This window comes from Portunus trituberculatus, chromosome 10 (assembly GCF_017591435.1).
Source record: "Portunus trituberculatus isolate SZX2019 chromosome 10, ASM1759143v1, whole genome shotgun sequence".
In the NCBI taxonomy this organism is placed as follows: domain Eukaryota; kingdom Metazoa; phylum Arthropoda; class Malacostraca; order Decapoda; family Portunidae; genus Portunus; species Portunus trituberculatus.
In genome coordinates this window covers 12,307,182-12,330,562 of record NC_059264.1, presented here as the reverse complement: position 1 = coordinate 12,330,562, position 23,381 = coordinate 12,307,182, and the positions used below count along the sequence as shown (strand labels likewise).

At 39.6% G+C, this 23,381-nt stretch overlaps 1 protein-coding gene across 1 annotated transcript in view; it reads right to left on the bottom strand.

Moving 5' to 3' along the window:
- The window catches only part of LOC123502049 (ubiquitin conjugation factor E4 B-like), a 42,362-nt gene that overhangs the window by 3,049 nt on the left and 15,932 nt on the right, over nucleotides 1-23,381 (bottom strand). The window contains exons 9-24 of the mRNA XM_045251200.1: nucleotides 22,501-22,634; nucleotides 21,642-21,800; nucleotides 18,269-18,472; nucleotides 17,450-17,638; nucleotides 15,574-15,694; nucleotides 13,408-13,553; nucleotides 12,692-12,787; nucleotides 10,675-10,964; nucleotides 9,298-9,415; nucleotides 8,184-8,298; nucleotides 5,725-5,851; nucleotides 5,515-5,599; nucleotides 4,119-4,228; nucleotides 3,722-3,867; nucleotides 3,425-3,552; nucleotides 2,531-2,705 (exon numbers count right to left, since the gene is read on the bottom strand). Of these exons, the coding sequence (XP_045107135.1) occupies nucleotides 2,531-2,705; nucleotides 3,425-3,552; nucleotides 3,722-3,867; nucleotides 4,119-4,228; nucleotides 5,515-5,599; nucleotides 5,725-5,851; nucleotides 8,184-8,298; nucleotides 9,298-9,415; nucleotides 10,675-10,964; nucleotides 12,692-12,787; nucleotides 13,408-13,553; nucleotides 15,574-15,694; nucleotides 17,450-17,638; nucleotides 18,269-18,472; nucleotides 21,642-21,800; nucleotides 22,501-22,634 (2,343 nt within the window). The remainder of the gene's footprint in view (nucleotides 1-2,530; nucleotides 2,706-3,424; nucleotides 3,553-3,721; nucleotides 3,868-4,118; nucleotides 4,229-5,514; nucleotides 5,600-5,724; nucleotides 5,852-8,183; nucleotides 8,299-9,297; nucleotides 9,416-10,674; nucleotides 10,965-12,691; nucleotides 12,788-13,407; nucleotides 13,554-15,573; nucleotides 15,695-17,449; nucleotides 17,639-18,268; nucleotides 18,473-21,641; nucleotides 21,801-22,500; nucleotides 22,635-23,381) is intronic.

Below are 23,381 nucleotides of genomic sequence, written 5' to 3'. Positions count from 1 at the left end.
AACTAAGTGGGTTTTTTTTTTTTCTGTGCCCTTGGCCAGTTTTCCCATATTAGATAAAAAAAAAAAAAAAAAAAAAAAAAAAAAATCTTTAGTCTGATCATGGGTCCTAAGCAAGCAAGTGCAAAGAACAGTGCTGAGAAGAAGCCGATGATGTCCATTGAATTACAGCATGAAATCACAGAAAAACACAAGTGAGGTGTGTGTGGCTAAGCAGTTTAGCAATAAAGTGTAGCTTTGAGAGTATAATGAAAAAGTTAAGTTCAGTGAGTAAGCAAGAACTGATGGCAAATAAATAGTGACAGGAAAAACACATAATGAAGCCAACTCTTCACATTTCCTCTGCCTGGCTCCTCCAACCTCCCCCTACACCAGCATCTTCATTAGCCAAACTCATTTGTAAAACCAGTTCATTTACATTTTCTTTTGTTGCATTTTATTACACTTTCACACAATATCTTATTTATGGATACTTTTTCTTGCCTAAAAACATAATTTTTTTTGTAGGTTGGAACAACCGGGAAAACTGATTTGAATTAAGAGCAAATTGAGATATGAGCTCCATCATGGAACAAATTAGACTCATAAGTCAAGGTATCACTGCATAATACACATGATCTAGAAGGGTTCAGAGTGCACAAGTGAATGGACAGATTCTAATTGCTAATTTATGTAAAGTGACATGGGAAAGAATATATGTTCATTCATCTGTGCACTCTGAATCCTTCTAGATCACACATGACTACCATTGCAGGTAGTGTGTCATGTGGAAATGTTCATATGTGGTTCTCTCTTTGCTTTCTTTTCTCTCTCACACACACACACACACACACACACACACACACACACACACACACACACACAGTGTGACCTTGTTGTCCCGGTGTGTGTTTTGTGCCTGGTCTCAGGCTTATCCGAAGATCGGAAATAATGAGCTCTGAGCTCGTTCCGTAGGGTAACATCTGGCTGTCTCGTCAGAGACTGCAGCAGATCAAACAGTGAAACACACACACACACACGGCCCGGTAGCTCAGTGGTTAGAGCGCTGGCTTCACAAGCCAGATGACCGGGGTTCGATTCCCCGGCCGGGTGGAGATATTTGGGTGTGTCTCCTTTCACGTGTAGCCCCTGTTCACCTAGCAGTGAGTAGGTACGGGATGTAAATCGAGGAGTTGTGACCTTGTTGTCCCGGTGTGTGGTGTGTGCCTGGTCTCAGGCCTATCCTAAGATCGGAAATAATGAGCTCGGAGCTCGTTCTGTAGGATAACGTCTGGCTGTCTCGTCAGAGACTGCAGCAGATCAAACAAACAAACAGTGAATTACACACACACACACACACACACAAGATGATGTTAAAAAATATAGTTTCCTGCAAAGATGTATTGAGACGTGGAACAGTTTAAATGAAGAAGTAGTGTCTGCAATGAGTGTGCATACTTTTAAAGTAAGATTGGATAAGTGTAGATATGAAGACAGGGCCACACGAGCATAAAGCCCAGGCCCTGTAAAACTACAACAAGGTAAATACACACAAAAGAGGTATTTGTGAAGCCCATTAACCCCTTCCTTACCGCAGCCACCCCCCGATATAAACAAAGCGTTCCCCTCCTATACCGCAGACCCCTGCCTGTGTGCGCACGTGCCTCACGGCCAGATCTACACATTATATTTCTTTCTAACTCAGTGTTATGTACTTTTTTCTAAACATATTTTTGTCATTTTATTAATAAAAGAAAACGTAAACATAATCATAAATTGTGCACTAATCATAAATTCAGCACCACACACTCTGCACCTGATGAGGGTTTCAACACTGCTGTCACTATCACTCTCTCCTATTTCTTTTTCAGGATCATAGTCTGAATCATATTCATCTGGAGAGTCTTCCAGTATATCCTCACTATCTGTCTCATAATTATGATAATCCTCATCGCTGCTACACGAAGCAGACGCCATTATCTCTAACTAGAGGCAATAGAACAGTTTCACCACGGCCGATACTAGAGAACTGATGTTCTTGGGGGGACTGTGGGAATAATATATGTCAAAGAATAGTGATTGGCTTTATAGTTTATGCATGAAAAATTAACTCCGATATTGATTGTTTTGTTACGCTGGGGTGGCTAAAAATAACGCCTCCAGTGTTTGTTTGTTTATAGTGAACCACGTGGAGCATGAAAAAGGCAAAATCCGCACTCAGGCCACGGTTATACACGGAAATGTATTGGTGTGGTACGCACGTACCACGGCAGCATCTTGCGGTACCACGAGGTCGCTTTTGCGCGTGGTACACACGTACCACAAAACAGTCTTGCATTAAGGAAGGGGTTAACAGATAAGAAAAGGAAGATGTTTGAGTGACATAAATATGTGGTTTCCACTTAAACGGTGTAAAGGTATTTGGGATACACTAGAAGGGGGCATAGTAGCAAGGAAAGATGGGACGAATATAGATACAGGCAAGTCTATTTTAGCACTGATCACATAATGAGTTGTGAAAAGGCAAAACCACACACAAAACACGTGGTCTCACCCATAAAGTGGTCTGGGGCATCACTGTAATCCTCATCCTTCTTCTGGTTAGCCTGCAGCACGTTGTACGCTTGCTCTCCAATGCTGCGGAAAGCCTCCACCTCTGAAGCACACTTGATCACTGCTCGCTCCAACTTGGATGCTGCTGTCTCAAATAATTCCCTCTTGAAGGATCGCTAAAATAAAAGAGAAAAGCCACCAATAATCTTACTATTACTGTGGTTATCAAATCAAGTCATGCATACTTGAGGAGGTGGTCATGATGGGATCCTATGAGAGAACATAGGTTTATCTTGTAATGTATGTACCTAGTATGAAAAATCACTTACTATTATCATTCTTATTTCTGTAGAGAGAGAGAGAGAGAGAGAGAGAGAGAGAGAGAGAGAGAGAGAGAGAGAGAGAGAGAGAGAGAGAGATGGATGCCTCTGAGTTACATATACCCCCCACTACCTCCCAGCTCAGATAAGATGCTGGGGGTTGTTTTCTATTACCTGAAGTGAAGAGGTTAAGAGAAATATCCAGAAACACAAATTTTTTGGATCTTTCTAGACAATGAAACTAAAAATGAAAACTCAATTAGTTTTCTCAGAAAAACATCAAAATGTCTTGTGAGAAGAGATTTCAAGAAAATCCAAGAAAACTTTTCAAAATGTGCAAAAAAACTAAACCTTAATTTCTGGTATTTTCTGAAAAAACAAAAACTATTGCCTCAAACTTAATGAATTCATAAATGTATCTTATCAAAAGGAACATTGCAGCTCAAAAAAACTTGGTGCAGTTTGGCAATTAATAACAAAAATGCAAATTAACTTGATCAGTCCCCTTAGAGGTCGTTGATTGCAGAGGACTGAAACAATGAGTATGATTGTCCTTCCTTCTATGATATACCTACCTCATCATTAGCAATGGCTTGATGAAACTTTGGTGAGTCCAAGTGAAGGTAGATGTCCACCAGCTGCTCTAAAAGCTTCCGTGGCTCCCAGCCATACTTGTCTGCCTGGCGCACCTTCAGGTTACCACCTGTAGGAGGGTTAATATGAGACAGATATCCACTGAAACAAGAAAAGTCAAACAGTTTAAATAAAGCAATACTGACTTTTGAATATTAATCCTCATAACGTACAAGGCAAAGGCCTGTGTCACCTACAAGTGATGGCAATCTAATAGCAACAAACCAGCAGGTACTTACACTTTTGCCCACATAGCTGTGCCAGGTTGAAGTTGAGCATGGCCGCCAGCCGGTCACACAGCTCGGGCCTTAGGAAAGGGTCTGGCACCTCTTTGGTGAGGTAGTGCATCATGTCCACTGTCTCCCGGGCTAACGTCAGGTAAGACCTACACAATGCATGAGGAATGGCTCTCAGTTTACATTTTAGAAATTCAGGTGGGAGCTTGTCATAATTTTTTGAGCTTAAAGCAGTAGAGTGTAGCTATTTAGAACTCAGCAAATAAGTTATGGACATTTGAACAAAAGATAGGTGAGTTAAGATCTGCTCCTAAGTGTGTGAACATGTAATAAATCTAACTATTTTCATGTTAGTTATGCTTGCAAATGTTTATGAGTTTTTGTTGGAGCAACCACTCACCTGCACTGCCTTTCATCTGTGGCAAGGAGCCTCTGTCTGCTCTGCTGCTGCTCCCGGCTCTGTTGTGCCCAAGTGCCTCGTTCCATCTCCTCCTGAACCTCATGGATACGCTGCCAACAAAACAACTTGTAAGTATGACTTTCTCCTTTTCATTCTCTCTCACACAAGAGCATGTCATGTATTTTCAAAAGCAAAACAATAGTAAGTTTCCCATTATGATTATTTTCCTAACAAGTACAGTGGTACTCCAGGTTAAGTCTTTAAAGGAGAAGTTTGACCCCTCGTCGATATCCGCTGATATTGGTTTCCATATCCTTCATCTTTATTTTCTCATCTATGTGGATGACACTTTCACACAATATGTATTAATATGCAATCCTTGCATATTAATACATATGAAGAAAGCAGTAGTTTTTGTGCATGAAGAAAAGAGAGTGGCTGGTGGTGGTAAAATTCTCTACACCAATTGCTCATCCAACTTGCTAATGTCCCTCTGAATGTTTTGGAGAGAATGTCAGCTCTGAAGAGCCTGATGGTGACAGAGCTTGGGAAGACCCATATAGAGGTAATATTGTGAAAAGTGTTTTGTAAACGTGAAGTACACACCTTAGAGGAGTTAATGAGGAAGGAATCTGATAGAGGTCTTTAAATGGTATAGGAGATATAACAAGGTTGACATCAGCAAAACTCTCAGTCAGTAATCAGGATTCAGCAAGAAATAATGGGTTCATATTAGAAAGATTTAATGAGAGAAAGGAAGGTATTGTTTCCTGAATAGAGTGGTAGACAAATGAGTAGACTCAGACATGTTATTAGTGGTGGATCATAAGGAACATTTAAAAGATTAAACAAATTTATGATGAGGATCATAAGATGGATACAGATCAATAAGTTTTGTAAAGGACTGACACCTTCCTATAACTTTTCTTATTTCCCTTTGTTTTTGTTTTTAAAAACTGTTGTCATAATTACCAGTAAGTAAGGCACCAAATAGAACTCCCTTTTTGTACAGCTAATTGTACATACACTGTTGCCTTACATTATATTTTTGCTACTTTTTCTGTGTTATTTTTTATTTTCTTCATTCTGTTAAAAAAAGTGAAATGGAACAATAGTTATGCAAAATAATCAATGTAAAGAAAACCAATTTTATGAAATTAATATTCAGGTAATACAAAATTAATACACCAATCATTTACATCACTAAAAAGGGTTTATAAACCTAAGGTGCACAAAAGCAAAGACAGAACTCTGTGAAAGCCCAACAGTAAAGTATCCAAATATTATGGAAACTGAATACACAAACATAAGAAAGATTAAACAGCAAATATCTGTGTAGCAGCAGTGTGCCTCAGACTGAGTCCCAAGGCTGTCTATTGAGTAAAGGCCAGCTCACCTTGAGGGCATCTAGAGATTCATCAAGCAGGAAGGTTGTGTCATTCATCAACAGGTTCACAAACTTGACAAACTCCTTCCCTGAGCTGCAAGACATACACCACACCAATTAACACTTGCAATCACCAAAGCAATCACCACAATAATCAATATGTAACTGATTCAAAACATTACAGTACCATTGGTTGCTACTGTCTGGTGACATACTCACTTGGATTCAGTAATGAGTGCCTGTCTGTGCCTTCGGTCGTCCCACAGGCTCTTGAAGATCACACTGATGTGGTAACGGATGGTGAACTTATCATAGAACTCACTGCTGGTTCCTGTTGACTCCACCACTGTAATACAAAGCATCCACTAGACTGCATCATTACCTTCAACCACACCACTTCCTATTATCAAAGAAGAACTACAGGTATTCCCTGCTATCTGATTCACCATTACAAATTTCACTTTTGTCATTATTGTTCTTTACTCCCCTTTATCCACTTTGTGATCAGTTATGTTACATTTTTAATATATTCTGAGTATGCACTTACTTGCTCTGTATGAACCCCTAGTTTTTCACAATTCAGTTATTACAAATTCATTTCGATACAGTTTTTCATTAGAACCTAACAATGCTTACAATGCAGGAAATCCCACTTTATCATGATAAAATCAGCTATTATATTTGATAAAATACAAGCTAAATCATGGTGTGGCTTGAGGAAATACTCAGATGTAATGGTAGGAGACACACTTTTGACTGAAGCCTTACCAGTAGATAATCTGAACACTTTATAATTTTACTATTTACTCTGCCTACTGAATTTCATGTATAACAATTTCTTTAAGGCTATTGGACACTTAGTTCATTTTAACAAAACTTTGCAAATTGTGGTATATTAAAAAATTATAAAATGTTTGCTTTGTTCTATTTCTAAATTAACTAAGCCACTCCTTTGCCCTGGGAAATCAGAGAAAACAAAAATTTTTAGCATTGATAGGTGTCTACCACCCTTGCTGTGAACAGGCTAATTGTGGCTGTTTAGTAGCCAGTGAATGGCCTTGAGAATGGCCGGTGATGCAATGGATCACTTCTCTCGCTGTCTCCCCCATCAGCTGTTCTCACCATATACTACAAGGAAGGTCACCCGGCACACTCCAGTTCACTAACCTGATTCACTTTGCAGTATTGTCTAGTGTTGATTGTTATCTTTAGTTTTCCCACTCTTTACTACCTTGCTATTGCTCTACATATATTATATACAACTCTCCACACATATTCAGTGATACACCTTTAACCAATAACATATTTCCCTCACCAGATTTCCTGCTTATTTTCTCACCACTACTCCTTATTTGAGAGTTGTGTTTTTGTTTATTTATATGTTACCTCTCTTCCTATCTTTAACTCCTGTAGCTGCATTTATCTTTGTGCAATTTGAACAAGAACACCATGTGTGCCAGTAGCATACAATTCCCCAGGGAGTTGATCTGACACTAATTTTTGCCCTAACCTGGCACAATTTTCCCACTGAGCCACACTACACGTGTCATGTTTGATGCCATATTTTCAGCCTTGTTTCTCTGTTATCTAAACAACTGCTATCATTGCCACTCACTATATCTTCTCTCCTCAGGCAATACAAGGCCTGTCAAGGCAAGTTTGTTGCCTAGTATTTCAAGAACTCCTAAGCTTGCAGATTGTATCACATGCAAAGCAAAATGGAGAGGCTACGTGAAAAGTATAAGTGTAAGGAACAGTTTAAAGTTCTTAAGGACTTTATATCATCCAATATTGGTTGTTTTCTTCCAGAATTGCCCCTGCCATCCCAGCCCCCTACCATACCCAGTCTCACTGCCAATGGAGAAATATCTTGAACTGTAGTTAGGAATCATGTCACTCTCATTAATGAAAAAAAATCCTCTCCCATTTCTCCCTACAAGGTCCTGAGTGAAGGTCCCCTGAAGACAAGACTGGTTGGTAACTATAGTGACAGGCAAGCTAACTGAGTTCTGAGAGAGAGAGAGAGAGAGAGAGAGAGAGAGAGAGAGAGAGAGAGAGAGAGAGAGAGAGAGAGAGAGAGAGAGAGAGAGAGAGAGAGAGAGAGAGAGAGAGAGAGAGAGAGAGAGAGAGAGAGAGTGTATGTTGACGGTGGGGAGAGAGCTTTATACTTTGCTGTCCTATACTTCCACTATCATCTTAGAAGTTCCAAGTTCAGGTCATTTCATGAGGACTGCAGGGTCTATTGTGGCCTGTTTTACTATGAAACTATGTAAGTCTCCCCTCAATTATGTTTGTTATACTGAACTGCACAGGTACTTAATCATCTTCATTTATATCACCCATTATATCAGTGCCTGCAGGTTATTGACTTTTCTAATCAATAGTATTATGACCAGATTCTGCCTCTCTAAGTAGATGCCACAGTTTGACAGCTTTCACGAGTCTATCAGCTCAGTAGCCTGGTGCAGGGCTCATATATCCATTTGCAGGGACGTTCTATCCTCATGCAGCAATAAACAAACTGGTTGCAACCCAGATTTAACACCTTAACAGCTGCCACTACTTGTCACCCTCCTAAGAAGCAAAACAGGGCACCATCCTGTTTTATCCACCAAGAGGGAAAGAAATAATATCCTGTACAATACAACTGGGTAAATACACATGCACAGCCAACTCACTCGTATAGAACTTCATGAGTGCCACAGGGAGGTGCGCCGCCAGAGGATGATGAAGGATGCGCTGGTGCAGGCTGTCCACATGTTGCTGTACGGACGGGGTAAGCATGAACAGCATCTGAGGAAAGAGGGAACACCCATGAAGAGAAGGAGAGAAGAGGAGAGGAGGAGGAGGAGGAAGTGGAGGACGACACACACACACACACAAAAAAAAAAAAAAAAAAAAAAAAAAAAAAAAAAAAGGAAGAGAAAAGAACATGAAACAACGAAAATCAAGAGAAGACAGAGAAAAAACAGTATGAAAAAAGATTGGAGAGTATAAAAGAGAAGGACAGAAGGATAATGATAATAAAGACACAACCATGACGCATACACATGAAAGGAAGGCTGAGAAGAGGACAGAGGGAAATAATAAGGAAGGAGAGCTATGCCAGGACACAATCTTATTTCTACCAGCTTACCATGAAATATGCAAATGAAGATAAGGGAGAAGAATATAAGGAGAGAGAGAATAAGGACTAACAGTATGGCATGACATAGCCCACCAGTTTATCTCTCTAAAAAAAAAAATAAATAAATAAAAAAAAAAAAAATAAAATAAATAAATAAATAAATAAATAAATAAATAAATAAATAATAACAATAATAATAATAATAATAATAATAATAATAATAATAATAGGGCAGAAGAATACAAGGAGAGAGAGAATAGGGACTAACAGTATGGCATGACACAGCCCACCAGTTTATCTCAAAATATGTCCCCCCAAAAAAAAGATAAGACAGAAGAATACAAGGAGAGAGAATAAGCAAAAAGAGTTTGGCATGATATATCTTTACCTCCAGCAGGTCAGCAGTAAGATAGGTTATTGAGTGAAGGATAACATAAGGGAACAAAGCTTTACTTCCACCAGTTTAACAGTAAGATGTGAGTTCTTGATGAGTAACAAGGAACACAAAGAGAACACAGTCTTACCTCCACCAGCTCAGCATTAAGATAAGATGTTTTGATTGGAAAGGAGCACAAGAGAACACAGCCTCACCCACACTGGCTTAGCAACCAAAGTAAAAGGGTTCTTGTGAGTGAAAGAGAACGTACGAGAGCACACAGCCTTACCTCCACCAGCTTAGCAGTAAGATATGGGTTCTTGATGAGTGAAGGGGAACACAAGAGAACAATGGCCATGGTGATGATGGGGTCCTCCAAATGCTTGATGGCCACCTTGGGAATGTATCTGCCATGATGAAGAACACCAGTCATGCCTCAACACACTCACTCTTTAAATTGACTGCATTCTATTCATAATTTAATTTCTCTTTACTGCAGTGTGTGTGTGTTTGTGTGTTCCATGTCCACTACCATTCATATGACTGTTCTAATTATCACTCAACCATCACTATCACAAATCAAGAACTAAACTAATCTATTGCAAGATTAAAGGGGGTATCACACATGCCAAACACAGGGCAATGGTTCTTGGTGGGAAACCAGGAACGTTATCACACACAAGCTGTCTGTCTTCTTGCTGTTCTACCCTCTTAAGAGAAGGAAGTTAATTGCTACTACCACCACTACTCTTACTATTATTATTACTTTACTGCTACGACAGTAAAAGTCTGTTCAGAGGATCGATAATCTGAATTTCCCAATAGTCCAAATTTTTAAGATGGAGTGGAAAAAAATTAGTTTATAGCCAAAATTATGTTTCTGTGCAAACTCGAATCAGGCGCCAGATGCACCCTGGCAGTGAGTGGTGGAGGTAGACACTGCTACTGATGCTTCCCTACCCTACTAAGTCCATAACAACAGATATTGCAGTAAATTGTAATGAATTGCTATAAATAAATGTGTTGTTTGAATGACATAGAAGTATTCATTGTTAGGTGTGCACATGTAGGGAATTGCATTATTGTTTATTGTGAGTGGTGGGATGTATTGGTGTTGGTGATTGTCATTCATGAGAAGAGTGCTGGTGTATTTGTCAGGAGCTTTGTTAAGTCTGTTTGTGGTGCAAAAAGCTTGAAGTCTGTAAAGAAATGTTTGTAAGAGGCTAGAAGCTGTGTCTAGGTTTGAATGTGAGCATATGAGTGTAATATCGTCTGTGTAAGAAGCAAGATGCTATGGTCTACACAAGAAAATCATTGGATGTGTGAAACCAACAAAAACTGTCTGAAATTATATGAAGTCCTGGTGTGGTGGCATTTTCAGGGCTACATCCTGATTATCTGACAAAACTAATAAGCCGACACACTCCTGGTCCCTTGCTCATAAAATTAACAAACTTTCACTCTAGTAAAATTACAATTCCAAAACTCTACCACTATGACTACTATAAGTCTTACAACACCAACTATTACAACAATGCCTACTAATACTTTTTCTCCTATTACAACAGTACCTACTACTATTATAATTGCTATAGAGTATCTATCTAAAACCACACAAAAGTCAACCACTAACTTCATCAGTAAAAAAACACAGGCAACAACTCACTGTAAGACAAAGAGGAGGAACTCTGCTAGGTCGTCCAGGTACCATTCAGGCAGGGCAGCAAACAGCTCTGGCAGGGTGGGAGGCAGGGGTAGTAGGGAGCTTGTGTCCGTGAGGGGTGCTGACATGGGGCCTTCAGAGGTGCTTGTGGTGGAATTAAAGGAGTTGGAGCGGCCACCAGTGAGTGCTCGGAGGATGACATGAGCCACCCCAGAATAGAAGTGGAGGCAACGTTCCAACAAGTGCTCATCTAAAAGTCCAGCATCAGCACAGATCTTAGACTTGTTCAGTTTCTGCAGGGAATTACAAAACAGGTGTTAGATGAAAGCTGAGTTTAGGATGAGGTGCCTGAGAATGAGAGAAAGAAGGTGAAGGAGAGAAAACACATGTAAAAAATATTCCAGGCTCCCTACTGACAATTTCTTTAAAGGCATTTGAAAGTGTGTGAAGTTTTCAAGACAATAAAAAGAGGCGACTATGAATGAACATACTGAAGGCATATTGATCTTAGGATACCTTAGAGAGAGAGAGAGAGAGAGAGAGAGAGAGAGAGAGAGAGAGAGAGAGAGAGAGAGAGAGAGAGAGAGAGAGAGAGAGAGAGAGAGAGAGAGAGAGAGAGAGAGAGAGAGAGAGATATTAGGTGGGTTCAAGTATCTGAAAATAGTACTAGGTAAACATGTTGAGATAGACTGGGAGACAAGAGAGGACAGTGAAAGGTATGTATGTCATGGGATCACTTGTAAGAGATAAAAAAAAAAAGGGAAAAATGTGCCTATGGATGTAGAGACAGGTTTAATCCCTTGAGTACCATGACACATTTCCATATTCACTCTGCTTACTATGTGGTGATTTTATATAGCTTCAGAAACTTATGTAGGGATTGAAATAGCGAAGACTAGACATTAATCACCAGACCTCCATAGACTCTCCCTAATGTCAATAAAATGGTCTAATTGTACACAAATCTCAAGATAAAAAATGTGTCCTAGTATTGAAGGGTTTAAAAAAGTGTTCTGCCAACATTTACATATGGATCAGATACCTGGGAGTGAAATAAAGCTTAATGACAAAAGTATGTGTTGCAGAGGTATGCTGTCTGAGAGAGACAGAGTGTAACATGACACCAATGACAGTGTGTATGAGGGATGTGATGTGAGCATCTCTACAAAGCATAAATTATGAAATATTGGACTGAATGAAAAGGAATGTACAGAGATGCTATTGCCATATTAAGAAAATGAAGAGCTAAGAGGTTTCAAAAAAGCAAACATAAAGGTGGTACACAAGAAGGCCACTTGGATGATGGAAAGATCAAGTACATGTGCAAAAGGAGTGATGTTAGAGGCTAAACATCTGAGCAGGAAGGAAGTGTTTGTAAAGCAAGATGTGGAGGTTCTTCTACTGTAATCTTCTTGGCAACATGTGAGGTGTGAGATAGATGGTTTGAAGTAGATATGTTTATAGAACAACATCAATATACATGCTAATAGGTACACATTACATGGATAAAGATATGATGAAAAAAATCATCACAAGTATGATACACCCAAGGCTGGAATATGCAGCAGTGGTATGGTCTCCCAGCTCTAAAAAGGATATAAGAAAATTGGAAAGGATTCGGAAAATTGCTACAAAGATGGTGCTGGAATTAAAGGATCTCACATATGAAGAATGACTGAAGGAAATGGGACTGCCAACCTTACAAGATAGAAGAGAACGTGGGGAGCTAATAACAATGTATAAGATAGTAAATGATATTGAAAATATAGACAAAGAAGACGGAAGGACAAGAGGACATGAAAAGATCAGGATGAAGCAATGTGTGAAGGATATTGGAAAATACAGTTTTCCACACAGAACGGTGGAAAAATGGAATGCATTGGATGATGAAGTTGTTACAGCACATAATGTGCATAACTTTAAGGAAAAAATTACGTAAATGGAGATATGGAGACAGGACACTATGAGCCCCGCTCGAACCCTGTACAATATAACTAGGTAAATGCACACTCTTACACACCTTAAGCTGGGCCTTCCATTTTTTGAGGAGTTCCCGCTGCTTGGAGGCCACAGACAAGCTGCCCCACTGAGACTCGGTGCTCTCTATCTCTTCCACCTTTGGACAGAACACAATCATTATCATTCTCTTGGAAAAAAAAAAGAAAAAATTTAGGGAAAACATTGCTGGTGAATATGCTTATTCCTATGTAGTTACATATATCTGGATTCTCCTACCCAGTACAGCCAAAACCTGCACTTCCTTAGAAATAGTTTTTACAAATTAAACCCCCACTAGGGAGAAGGAAAATTCCTCCACCACTGTACACATGATGTGCAAGATAAACCCCTGGACAAGACCACCAGCTGAGCCTTAGTTAATTTCTGCCACTACCAATAGTAATACAGAGGGTGGAAAGAGGGTAAATCTTTCTTTATGTAATCACAAATGAGTAAGTGTATTCACAAAAAATGTTTTTACTTTAATAAATTATTTTGTTACTATATATGCTAATCACATCACACCTAAAACTAAGAATATGATCTCTAAAACTACTACCACCCACTAATTTGAATGATCAACTCTGATTACTAAGTCCATTCAGGTGTCCCCTGGAGTTTAAAGAAACAGTGCATGACTCCCTTCATCTTCAAAGACTATGTGTCCCTTGAGGTTCAAAGAGATAGTAAATGACAGCCTTCATGATCAAATGAAGTGTTGGTCTACTTGTTCCTTACCATCTTCTGCAAGTCCCTGATGGCCCTGATGCGGCGTGTGTACTTCCGCATGACAGGTAACACACCAAGGTGGTGAGCATGGAGAGTGAGGAACCAACACTGGCTGTGGAAGTTGACCTCCAGGAACTTGAAGTCTTTACTTGTGCCTGTGAATGAAGATACCTGTAAGGGAAGGTTTGAAGGCTTGGGATGGGAGGGATGAAGAGACTGGCAATTTTGGTGATTAGGGTAAAGAAGGGATGTCCTGCAAAAAAATTGTTATGCAGGAATAAAAAAAAAAAAAATAAATAAATAAGTGAAAGATTTGTAAGTTTGGGATGGGAAGGACTATATAGTGAAGAGTGGCAGGGCAGAGAAAAGGATGTGACGGGAAAGAAGTGCTATCATAGAGGGATAAGACCAAGATAGAAAACAATAAGAAGTGCAAGACATGAGAATGAGAGAGAAATAACAAGAAAAAATAGTAAGAAAGGTAACACTGTGATGCAATGTGACAGTTTGAGGACAGTCACTTCAAGGGAAGAGGAGACAAAAACTTTTGATGCCACCTTGTTTAATATATGAAGTGAAGATTCAAAATAGATCACAGGCATTATTGGGTCATGACTGGTGGCAAAAGCAATAGGTAAAAGCACAATGACCATCTGCATACTGGATATCCTTCACATATACAAATTTTTACACATAAACAGATTCAGATTCACTATACTCTCCACCCATAAAACCCACCTAACTCCTAACCCCAATGTCACATCATACCACACTTACAAAAACCTAATGCACCATCCTCCCAAACTACACAGTAACCCATCATTGCTCCAAACGCACTACACTCTAACTCACCACCACCACTCAACACTCGATAAGCTGCGAACCATACTCTAAAACACTTCTATGCCTCACAACAACTTTAAAAAATTCTGGTTGTGTAGGAGCCCATCATTGCTCCACATGCACTACACTCTAACTCACCGCCACCAACTGTAAATTTGATAAGCTGCGAACCATATTCTGAAACACTTCTATGCCTTACAACAACTTTAAAAAATTCTGGTTGAAGTTTAAAGGGTTTTTAATATTCCAGGAAAAGAAGGAAGAGATCTCTTAATTTTCACTAAGAGACAAGGACAAGCAAAGATAATACCACTGCCAGAGAGAGAGAGAGAGAGAGAGAGAGAGAGAGAGAGAGAGAGAGAGAGAGAGAGAGAGAGAGAGAGAGAGAGAGAGAGCGCCTAAGTTGACGAAGTGCTGATGACATAAACAAATGTTCCCCAATCACTTGATTTTTGTCTTCCTTTACCAGTCTTTGGAGGTCTACAATTTCATCTCTTTCTTCTTTTTAACTGAGGGTAATTTGGTATGAAGTGGACTAGGTTTTCTTCTTCTAGATGACATAATGAGCAAATTTTGTCTGCAGCCTTGGCTGAAAGTAACAACACAACCACTTCTTTGCGCTCTCTCTCTCTCTCTCTCTCTCTCAAAGTACTCGTACTTCTTCCTAGTACTTATTCACATTGCAGATTACTGCCTTGGACTGGCTGTGAGTGTGGCCATATGGTGAGCTTGCAGCAGGACAATAGTCAATAGTGGGACTGCATATGTAAGGTGCGTGTAGAGGTATAGGCACTTGTGACTCGATTGCACTTCTTTGCTCAAATGCCACATTTTGGATAGGAGAACACTTTTCTATAGAGAACATGTGTTGATATCTACCTCAATAGTGATGTGGAACTACAGTTAGAAGGATTTCAGAAATAATTTCAGAAACTCATCAACTTCTAATGAAACAGAGAGAGAGAAAGAAAGACAGAGACAGAGGGTAAGGAGGTGAGAGAGGATAGGAGGAGAAGCTACATCTTTCATTCATCTATTCTTGGCAAGACAAATTTTCATACCTGTATACTTCTTAAATAATCATTAACTCTTTTATTTCAGCATTGATCATTGAATAAGGTGTGGTTTAAATGTAGAAAATATTTTTTTTTGTGTTATTAAAAGAAAATAAATTACTGAAACAGGAAAAAGGTGTGGGTTAAGGGTCTCACAGACAAACCACTATCAGTAACAGACAGTTCGCTGTAACAGACACCCCCTCACCCCTAAAGTATCCGTTTCTGCCAGTGTTCTCAATACATACACCTAATTCATCACTAACACCACACTCACGAAGCTTCTTGAGCCAGCCATCTGCCTCGTCCTGAGTCATGGAGAGTCGGGAGTCCTTGCTGATGTCCACCAGTGAATCAGGATGAATCATGTAATATGGGTCCACCTTCTCCAACTTAACCTGATGGAGGAAGAGGAGAAACAATAACCAAGACTGTTTTGAACATGTATGTGTTGACTCCTACAATGCACATACAAGGAAGAAAGAAAGGAAGGAAGGAAGGAAGGAAGGAAGGAAGGAAGGAAGGAAGGAAGGAAGGAAGGAAGGAAAGAAGGAAGGAAGGAAGGAAGGAAAGACATAAAAAGGAAGGAAATATAGAAGAAAGGAAGGAAAGATAGAAGGAAGGAAGGAAGGAAGGAAGGAAGGAAGGAAGGAAAAAAATAGCACTAACACAAAATTCTGTTATTGTAGTGCCATCAAATCTATCAATCAAAACACATATACCTACACACACAAATATGAAAACAAAGTGAAATAAAAACAAATAAATAAATAAATAATCTACAATAGGGTTGGTCTTCTGATCTTGAAACAGAGACACAAAGAAAATGGGATTATCAATTAATACATTATACCATACATCAACCACAGAGAGAGAGAGAGAGAGAGAGAGAGAGAGAGAGAGAGAGAGAGAGAGAGAGAGAGAGAGAGAGAGAGAGAGAGAGAGAGAGAGAGAGAGAGAGAGAGAGAGAGAGAGAGAGAGAGAGAGAGAGAGAGAGAGAGAGAGAGAGAGAGAGAGAGAGAGAGAGAGAGAGAGAGAGAGAGAGAGAGAGAGAGCAAAAGTCATAGGTAAAGCTCTGAATACACAGTGCCCAACCTGATGAGGAATGGGTGATGTTGAAAATACGAGTGAGCATTTACACAAGAGAGCAGAACCACAATGGATGTCAAACCATGAATTACATTCGGCTTTGACAGGGGAAGGACGATGCACTGCCATAAACAATCAATTCTGTTTTAATTATTTCCAAATTTTTATGATTTTATTTTTTTCATTTTGTATTCCTTGCTTTTTACATTCCACATGCAAGGATATTCTTTAAAAATTTTTATGAAGTGCAGTGGTCCATTCATATTTCATGTGCCAAACTTTCAAGAAAATAGTGTGCATCTGTTCACTCTGATTACCCATGCCCAAGGCATCAAATTGTAGCTCCCCATGAACTCATTGGTGATGCTGCGCGTTGTCGTCGAAAACTGTTGAAAGTAACACGTCCCAACAACAGCAAATAAGCTCTCACCCCTTGTGTATACAGGCCTTCACAGTCATGTCATGGAATAACTTAATTTCCACTTTATTATTTAATGTTTCAATGTTATCTCAAGTCCTCTTGTGCAATAAACATCTATAATTTGTCAGGTATTGTGAGATCATTGTAAACTAGAGGACAAGATTACTGAAAAACATTAAATAAAGTCCTCAAAGTGAGCATAGCAGGCATAGTGGATAAGGTGGTGAGTGTCCACAAATAGGTTTAAATCCCACCACGTACTGCCTTGAAACTTTGCCATTTGTCGAGTGGTTTAAAGTTACCTACATGTCACCATAATACCCAGGTTCTAGGTGGTTACACCAAAGATGTGCTTGGGTGGTGATATGGGCCTTAATATAGGTACCACTATAAATAAAATAGCCTGTGCCATTAATGGGTGGAAGCTGAACAACGCTTCTCATACATACTCTTGAAGTATACCTACAGGTGCTATAGGCCATAAGATAAAAAAACTGATTTAAAAATGTTGAAGAAATGAGTTATTCATTATACATGTTCAATTCTCACCACCTGTACACACTGAGAAGGAAACAGTCCCAAGTACCAGCAACCCAAGGAAAAAAAAAAGTTCTCCCCTGTGTACCATGCCACATGTGCTCACCTTGAAGCACAGCTGCTGCAGGACGGACACCAGGTTGACCATGGCCCCGTCCCCGGCTACCAGCTGCTCCTCCACATGGATCTGTGCCCGCCGGTGGTTGAGAGAGATCATGCGGGCCAGAAAGGACAGCACAGGTTCACGTGAGCCTGTGTTGACCAGCATGCTGTGGAAGAGCTTGTGCAGGATGGTCTGTGAAACAAGTAAGAATGAGTTACTTATCAAGAGGTAAAGACAAGTGGAAGTTTTACAATATCCCCTTCAACATGTTTGCCTCTCCTCCCATGACTTTGCTGTACAAGATTTCTTTATTTCATTCTTATTTGTTCTGCCTCTCTAATACAAGAATTCAACAATATTCTCAATCATTCATAACTTTTTCTGGCAAGCTCTAGAATTCCCTGTCTGTTTCTGAATTTCCTCCTTCCTATGGCTTGAACTCTTTCAAGAGGGTTTTAAGGCATTTATCTTCATATATTCAATGAATCTCTTCTTAATTTTGCTTTGGAGACTGACACTCAGTGGAAGGAGTGATATCAGTGGATGGTAGTATGGACATGATGCAAATGTTTTGTCTTTGTTTGTTCAAGAGGTTTTATACTTTGAAAAATTACAAATAACTGTATCATACATCTGTGAAAATATTTCTAATAGCTAGAGGAAACTTCTTACACTAAAATATTTTCCCACATAGAAATAAGAGCCTGAAATAAATTAAAAAAGCTGACAGTGGCAAGGAGTGAATGTTATGTGAAGGTAAAACTATGCAAAGTTATAGAAATGAATGTAGGTCTGGCCCTGCAGGTAAACAGATATACTAACCATCCTCATGTGGTCCATTTCTTTGGCCAAATCCTGAAGGCCTGTTGGCATTGTCTGGCCAGTGCCCTGATTTCTCACAAACTGTTCTGCCACCCTGGGGTCATCCTCAGCAAAGAGGGACAATACTAAGAAGGGTCCCAGCAGTGTGGTCTGCACCATCTCACGCCCTATCGTTTGTGACTCACTCCGAGGCTGCCAGTTGTTCTGCAAGAGAGGTTACAATATGGTACACTAAAGAAAATGACATCTTGCTACATATGTAATTTAAGGTCTACCAATACCAAAAATAGGAGTAACACACAGGTGATGTATAAAATATCCACTTTTCTGCCAGTCCTAATGTATATTACTATATCTAATATTGTTTAGTTGGGTATGAATCACAGAACATTTTCCTTAATTTCAATCCATATAAAATGTGCTAATTTTATAGTTTTCAAGGTTTGTGTGACTTGCATCTGGCAATGAGGGCATGCTGCTGTGGTAGACGGCTACTGTTCTTCTCCTAAACCTATTAATAGTGGTGTTCCTCAGGGTTCTGTCCTGTCACCCACTCTCTTTCTATTATTCATTAATGACCTTCTTAACCAAACTTCTTGCCCTATCCACTCCTACGCTGATGATACCATCCTACATCTTTCCACGTTCTTTCAGAGACGTCCAACCCTTCAGGAAATTAACAGATCACGCGGGGACGCCACGGAACGCCTGACTTCCGATCTTTCTAAAATTTCCGATTGGGGCAGAGAAAATCTAGTAGTTTTCAATGCCTCAAAAACTCAATTCCTCCATCTATCAACTCGACACAACCTTCCAGACAACTATCCCCTCTTCTTCAATGACACTCAACTGTCTCCCTCTTCCACAATGAATATCCTCGGTCTGTCCTTTGCTCATAATCTTAACTGGAAACTTCACATCTCATCTCTTGCTAAAACAGCTTCTATGAAGTTAGGTGTTCTGAGGCGTCTCCGCAGTTTTCTCGCCCTCCAACTGCTTACTCTGTATAAGGGCCTTATCCGTCCCTGTATGGAGTACTCTTCGCATGTTTGGGGGTTCCAGTCACACAGCTTTGCTTGATAGGGTGGAATCAGCTCTTCGTCTCATCAACTCCCTCCTCTGACTAACTGTCTTCAGTCTCTTTCTCACCGCCGAAATGTTGCATCCCTTTCTATATTTTATCGCTATTTTCATGGTAACTGTTCTACTGATCTTGCTAACTGCATGCCTCCCCTCCTCCTGCGGCCACGCTGCACAAGGCTTTCTTCTTCCTCTCATCCCTATTCTGTCCAACTCTCTAATGCAAGAGTTAACCAGTACGCTCAATCATTCATCCCTTTCACTGGTAAACTCTGGAACTCCCTCCCTGCATCTGTATTTCCAAATTCCTACAACTTGTCTTCTTTTAAGAGGGAGGTATCAAGGCATTTGCTCCCTTAATTCTGGCTGACAGTTTTGGCACTTTTTGTACTCTTTGGAGAGCCAGCGCTCAAGTGGGCTTTTTTCTAACTTTCTTTTTTTTGCCCTTGGCTGGCCCTCTTCCCTACGTAAAAAAAAAAAATAAATAAATAAAAAAAATGTAGGCTATTGATTTGTTTACATTCATCAGATGTCCAATCTTGTCTTGTTTGGCGATGACATGCAAGTAAGTAATTAGTAAATATACTCCTATGGTTTGAGCATAGGAGACAACACATCAACACAACAGATCCAACTGCAGCCAATCCAAAGGCTTGCTGGTCTATGGAAATTAGTCACCTGCACCACCAAGATCAAGAGTGGAATGGCTCCCACCACCACCACCACCACCGCACATTAAACAACAGACATTTGGCTCAGGTTTGGCTAGTGGCTGGTCTCCAGGAAGGTTCCATGAGAGCCATGCCATATTTTTTAACACCGAATACCTTCTATTTTCATGCCAACTGCTCTTCTGAACTTGCCAACTGCATGCCTTCCCTCCTCCCACATTCTCACTGCACAATACTGCCTTCTTTCTCTCATCCCCATTCTGTCCCTCTCTCAAATTCTTTTCAAATGTAGGAAGGGCACTGGCAATGGCAACAAAAGTTAAGAAAAAAAACTGACTAAAGTGCAGGAGTAAACAAGTACAATGCTTACTCCAATTTTGCGAGTTCAAATTTTGCGATACGCCAATTTTGCGACCAAGGACCAAAAATTGCCATTTTTAAAATTTGCCCATCTTGCTCCTTTCTCCCAGTATTGCGAGTGGTGGCAGGAGAGAGAAGGTTCCCGCAAATTATATATTACTGTATTATATAGGCAATATTTTATTAATTTATTCACATTTATCATATTATACTATATTATTATCATATTTATATTATATTTATCATAGTTTGGTGGTTTTTGGCTAGTTTTCATAAAAATGTGGCGGTAATTCAACGAAGCTCATCTGGCAACACTGCCCTGCTCCATCCCACCTTCCATTTGTTTACGTACACCTCCACGGAGTTCTCTCTGCAAATTTGGAGGAATCCTTGTGCTCGACTTTGTGCGACATGGCGCCACCAACCAAGAAAAACATTAGGCCAACTTTGGAGCAGAAGATGAAGATAATTAAGATGAAAAGGGATTGAAAAAGGAACTGTGATATATCCAGAGAGTTTGGTGTGGGAGAATCAACTATGAGAATGGTGTTTAAAAACAGTGAGAAAATTGAAAAAGCTGTAAAAACCTATGGTGGATAGATTTTTGATTCTCGTAGCCATTGTACAAACAGTGTGATCATTCATATGGAAATATACCTGGCTCAATATATATGTGATATAAATATGGGCAAAATATTAGGAAAATATTGAAAAATTTGGCGACCATGGACGAGGGGTCCACCATATTCAATTTTTCCCATAGGAATAATACTTCCAATTTTGCGATATCCAAATTTGTGACTCACAATGCCGCCCCATTTCTCCCAAAATTGGAGTAAGCACTGTATTCTCAATCATTCATCTCTTTCTCTGGTACACTCTGGAACTCCCTGCCTGATTCTGCATTTCCACTTCCTATGACTTTAACTATTTCAAAAGGGAGGGTTTAAGACATTTATCCTCTGTTTTTATTATCAACACTGACTCAGAATGAGGACTGGCACCTCATTGGGCCTTTTTTATTGTAATTTAGGTTGGCTTTGGCTGGTGCCTCTCTAACATAAAGTCTAAAACTGTATTGATGATTTTGGGAAAAGCTATCTACCACTGGAAAAGTTAAATTAGGATTGGAAACAAATATCTGTTGATGAGACCTTAATTGTTAAGCAACTCAAAAAAAAGTGTGTGTGATTAAAGGAAAAAATTATCTATTAGAAAAAAATGTTGGTTAAATCTTGATTGGTACAACTTTAGCTACTCACCATAGACACCATGAGATTGCAGACGGGACGTGATGAGGAGCCGACAGCCTTAATATCTGTGAGGAGGTCCAGCGACTCAAATACTCTCATATAGGTACGAGAGGTGATGCTGCAGCTCCTCATGGCTGCACTCAGGCCCTGCAGCAGTGGCCCAAACACCTACACACACACATGCACACACACGATAAGTAATTTTTCTTTATGTAAGAAGGATGTTGAAGTGGTAGTCCCAAAGGAATAGTTATAAGTTTCATCTAAAATCAGAAAATGTCTTGAACACTCAAATATATTCAGTAACAGTATATCTGAGTACTAAACCATATCGAAAAATTGCAATTATATGTTGACTGTGGGATGATAATAAACAAGGACTATATAGTTTGGAATGATAAATAAAACAGTTGAATGGAGGTTGCCTGTGTGAAAAAAAATGTGGCATCTTTCGACATAACAGCTATTTCACATGTTAGCAGATTGGTAAACTAAACTCAAAAGATAAAACTCAGCCTCAATAACCAATAAAACATTCAAATAAATGCTGCATTCCTTGGGATTTCTACATTTCAATAGTCCTTTTGTCCATGTATTGTACTGGCTTTGATACCTGTGATATTTGGGCCCACAAAGCTTCTTATGCATTGATTTCCCTATTGTAGGATGAGTGAGGTGAGGTGATGAGTTGAGTTGAGTTGAGTTGAGTTGAGTTGAGTTGAGTTGAGTTGAATTGAGGTGAGTTGAGGTGAGGTGATCTGATGTGCAATAAGGTAAAAAGAGGTGAAGCAAGTTGAGGTGAAGTGAGATGAGAGATGAAGTGATGTGAGATTCAATGAGGTCAGTGGTGTGAGGTGAGACGTCCCACCTTGACAAAGGTCGGCTGGTGCTGCCAGGTGTGGTGGATAAGGTCACACAAGAAGCCTCGGGGAAGTGACTCGCTGAGCAGCGGGTGCAGTAGCAGGCTGTGTCCCTCAGGATTGAACTCACCCCCTAAGCACCCTGCACCACAGTACCACCACAACATTAACACAACAGTGGGCAGGAAAGAAAATAAGACATGAGAAATGTGTTGGATTATTCCATTTTTTAGCAAATAACCCTTTCTCAGCAGAAGGGCAGATATATGTACTACCAAATAAAAAATCACCTATTTATAGACTCTATCAACTTTCATCCATATGTCTTCATATAGTTTCCCAGCAAATGGGCATTCCAGATTGAAATCTATATAAAGATTCTGCTGTAAAACTGAACAAACAATTGAATCTACACATAAATGTTACTTATGTTTGATTGGCTACTATGTATGTCAGTATATTTATATAAATGTTTGGAATTACTCACGCTCATAGCAAATTAAGGCAATATCCAGGATTTGTGACCTGGATGTAATCTACTTCCACCATTCTTCACATGTTTCATGTACTTGTTTTGTACCAAAAGTATATGACAGTATAGCACAAATTTTTTTGCCAATTTTGAAGCTCCTAAATCAAGGGATCAGCTTATATACTGAGAACAGAACACAAGCCTTTAACTTTAACCCCTTGGTGAATATTAAGTGCCATGGTACCTTAAAATTAATTCTGCACCCACAAACATGTGTGTACATTACATATATATTTTCTTTGCCATGGCTCTGGCCGCTTAAATTATTTTCATCGGCCTAAGACACCTGCACATATTGGTATTGCTATGGAATATCTTCCCTGACACATTCTGGGCCAGAAGTACTCCTGAAGGTAT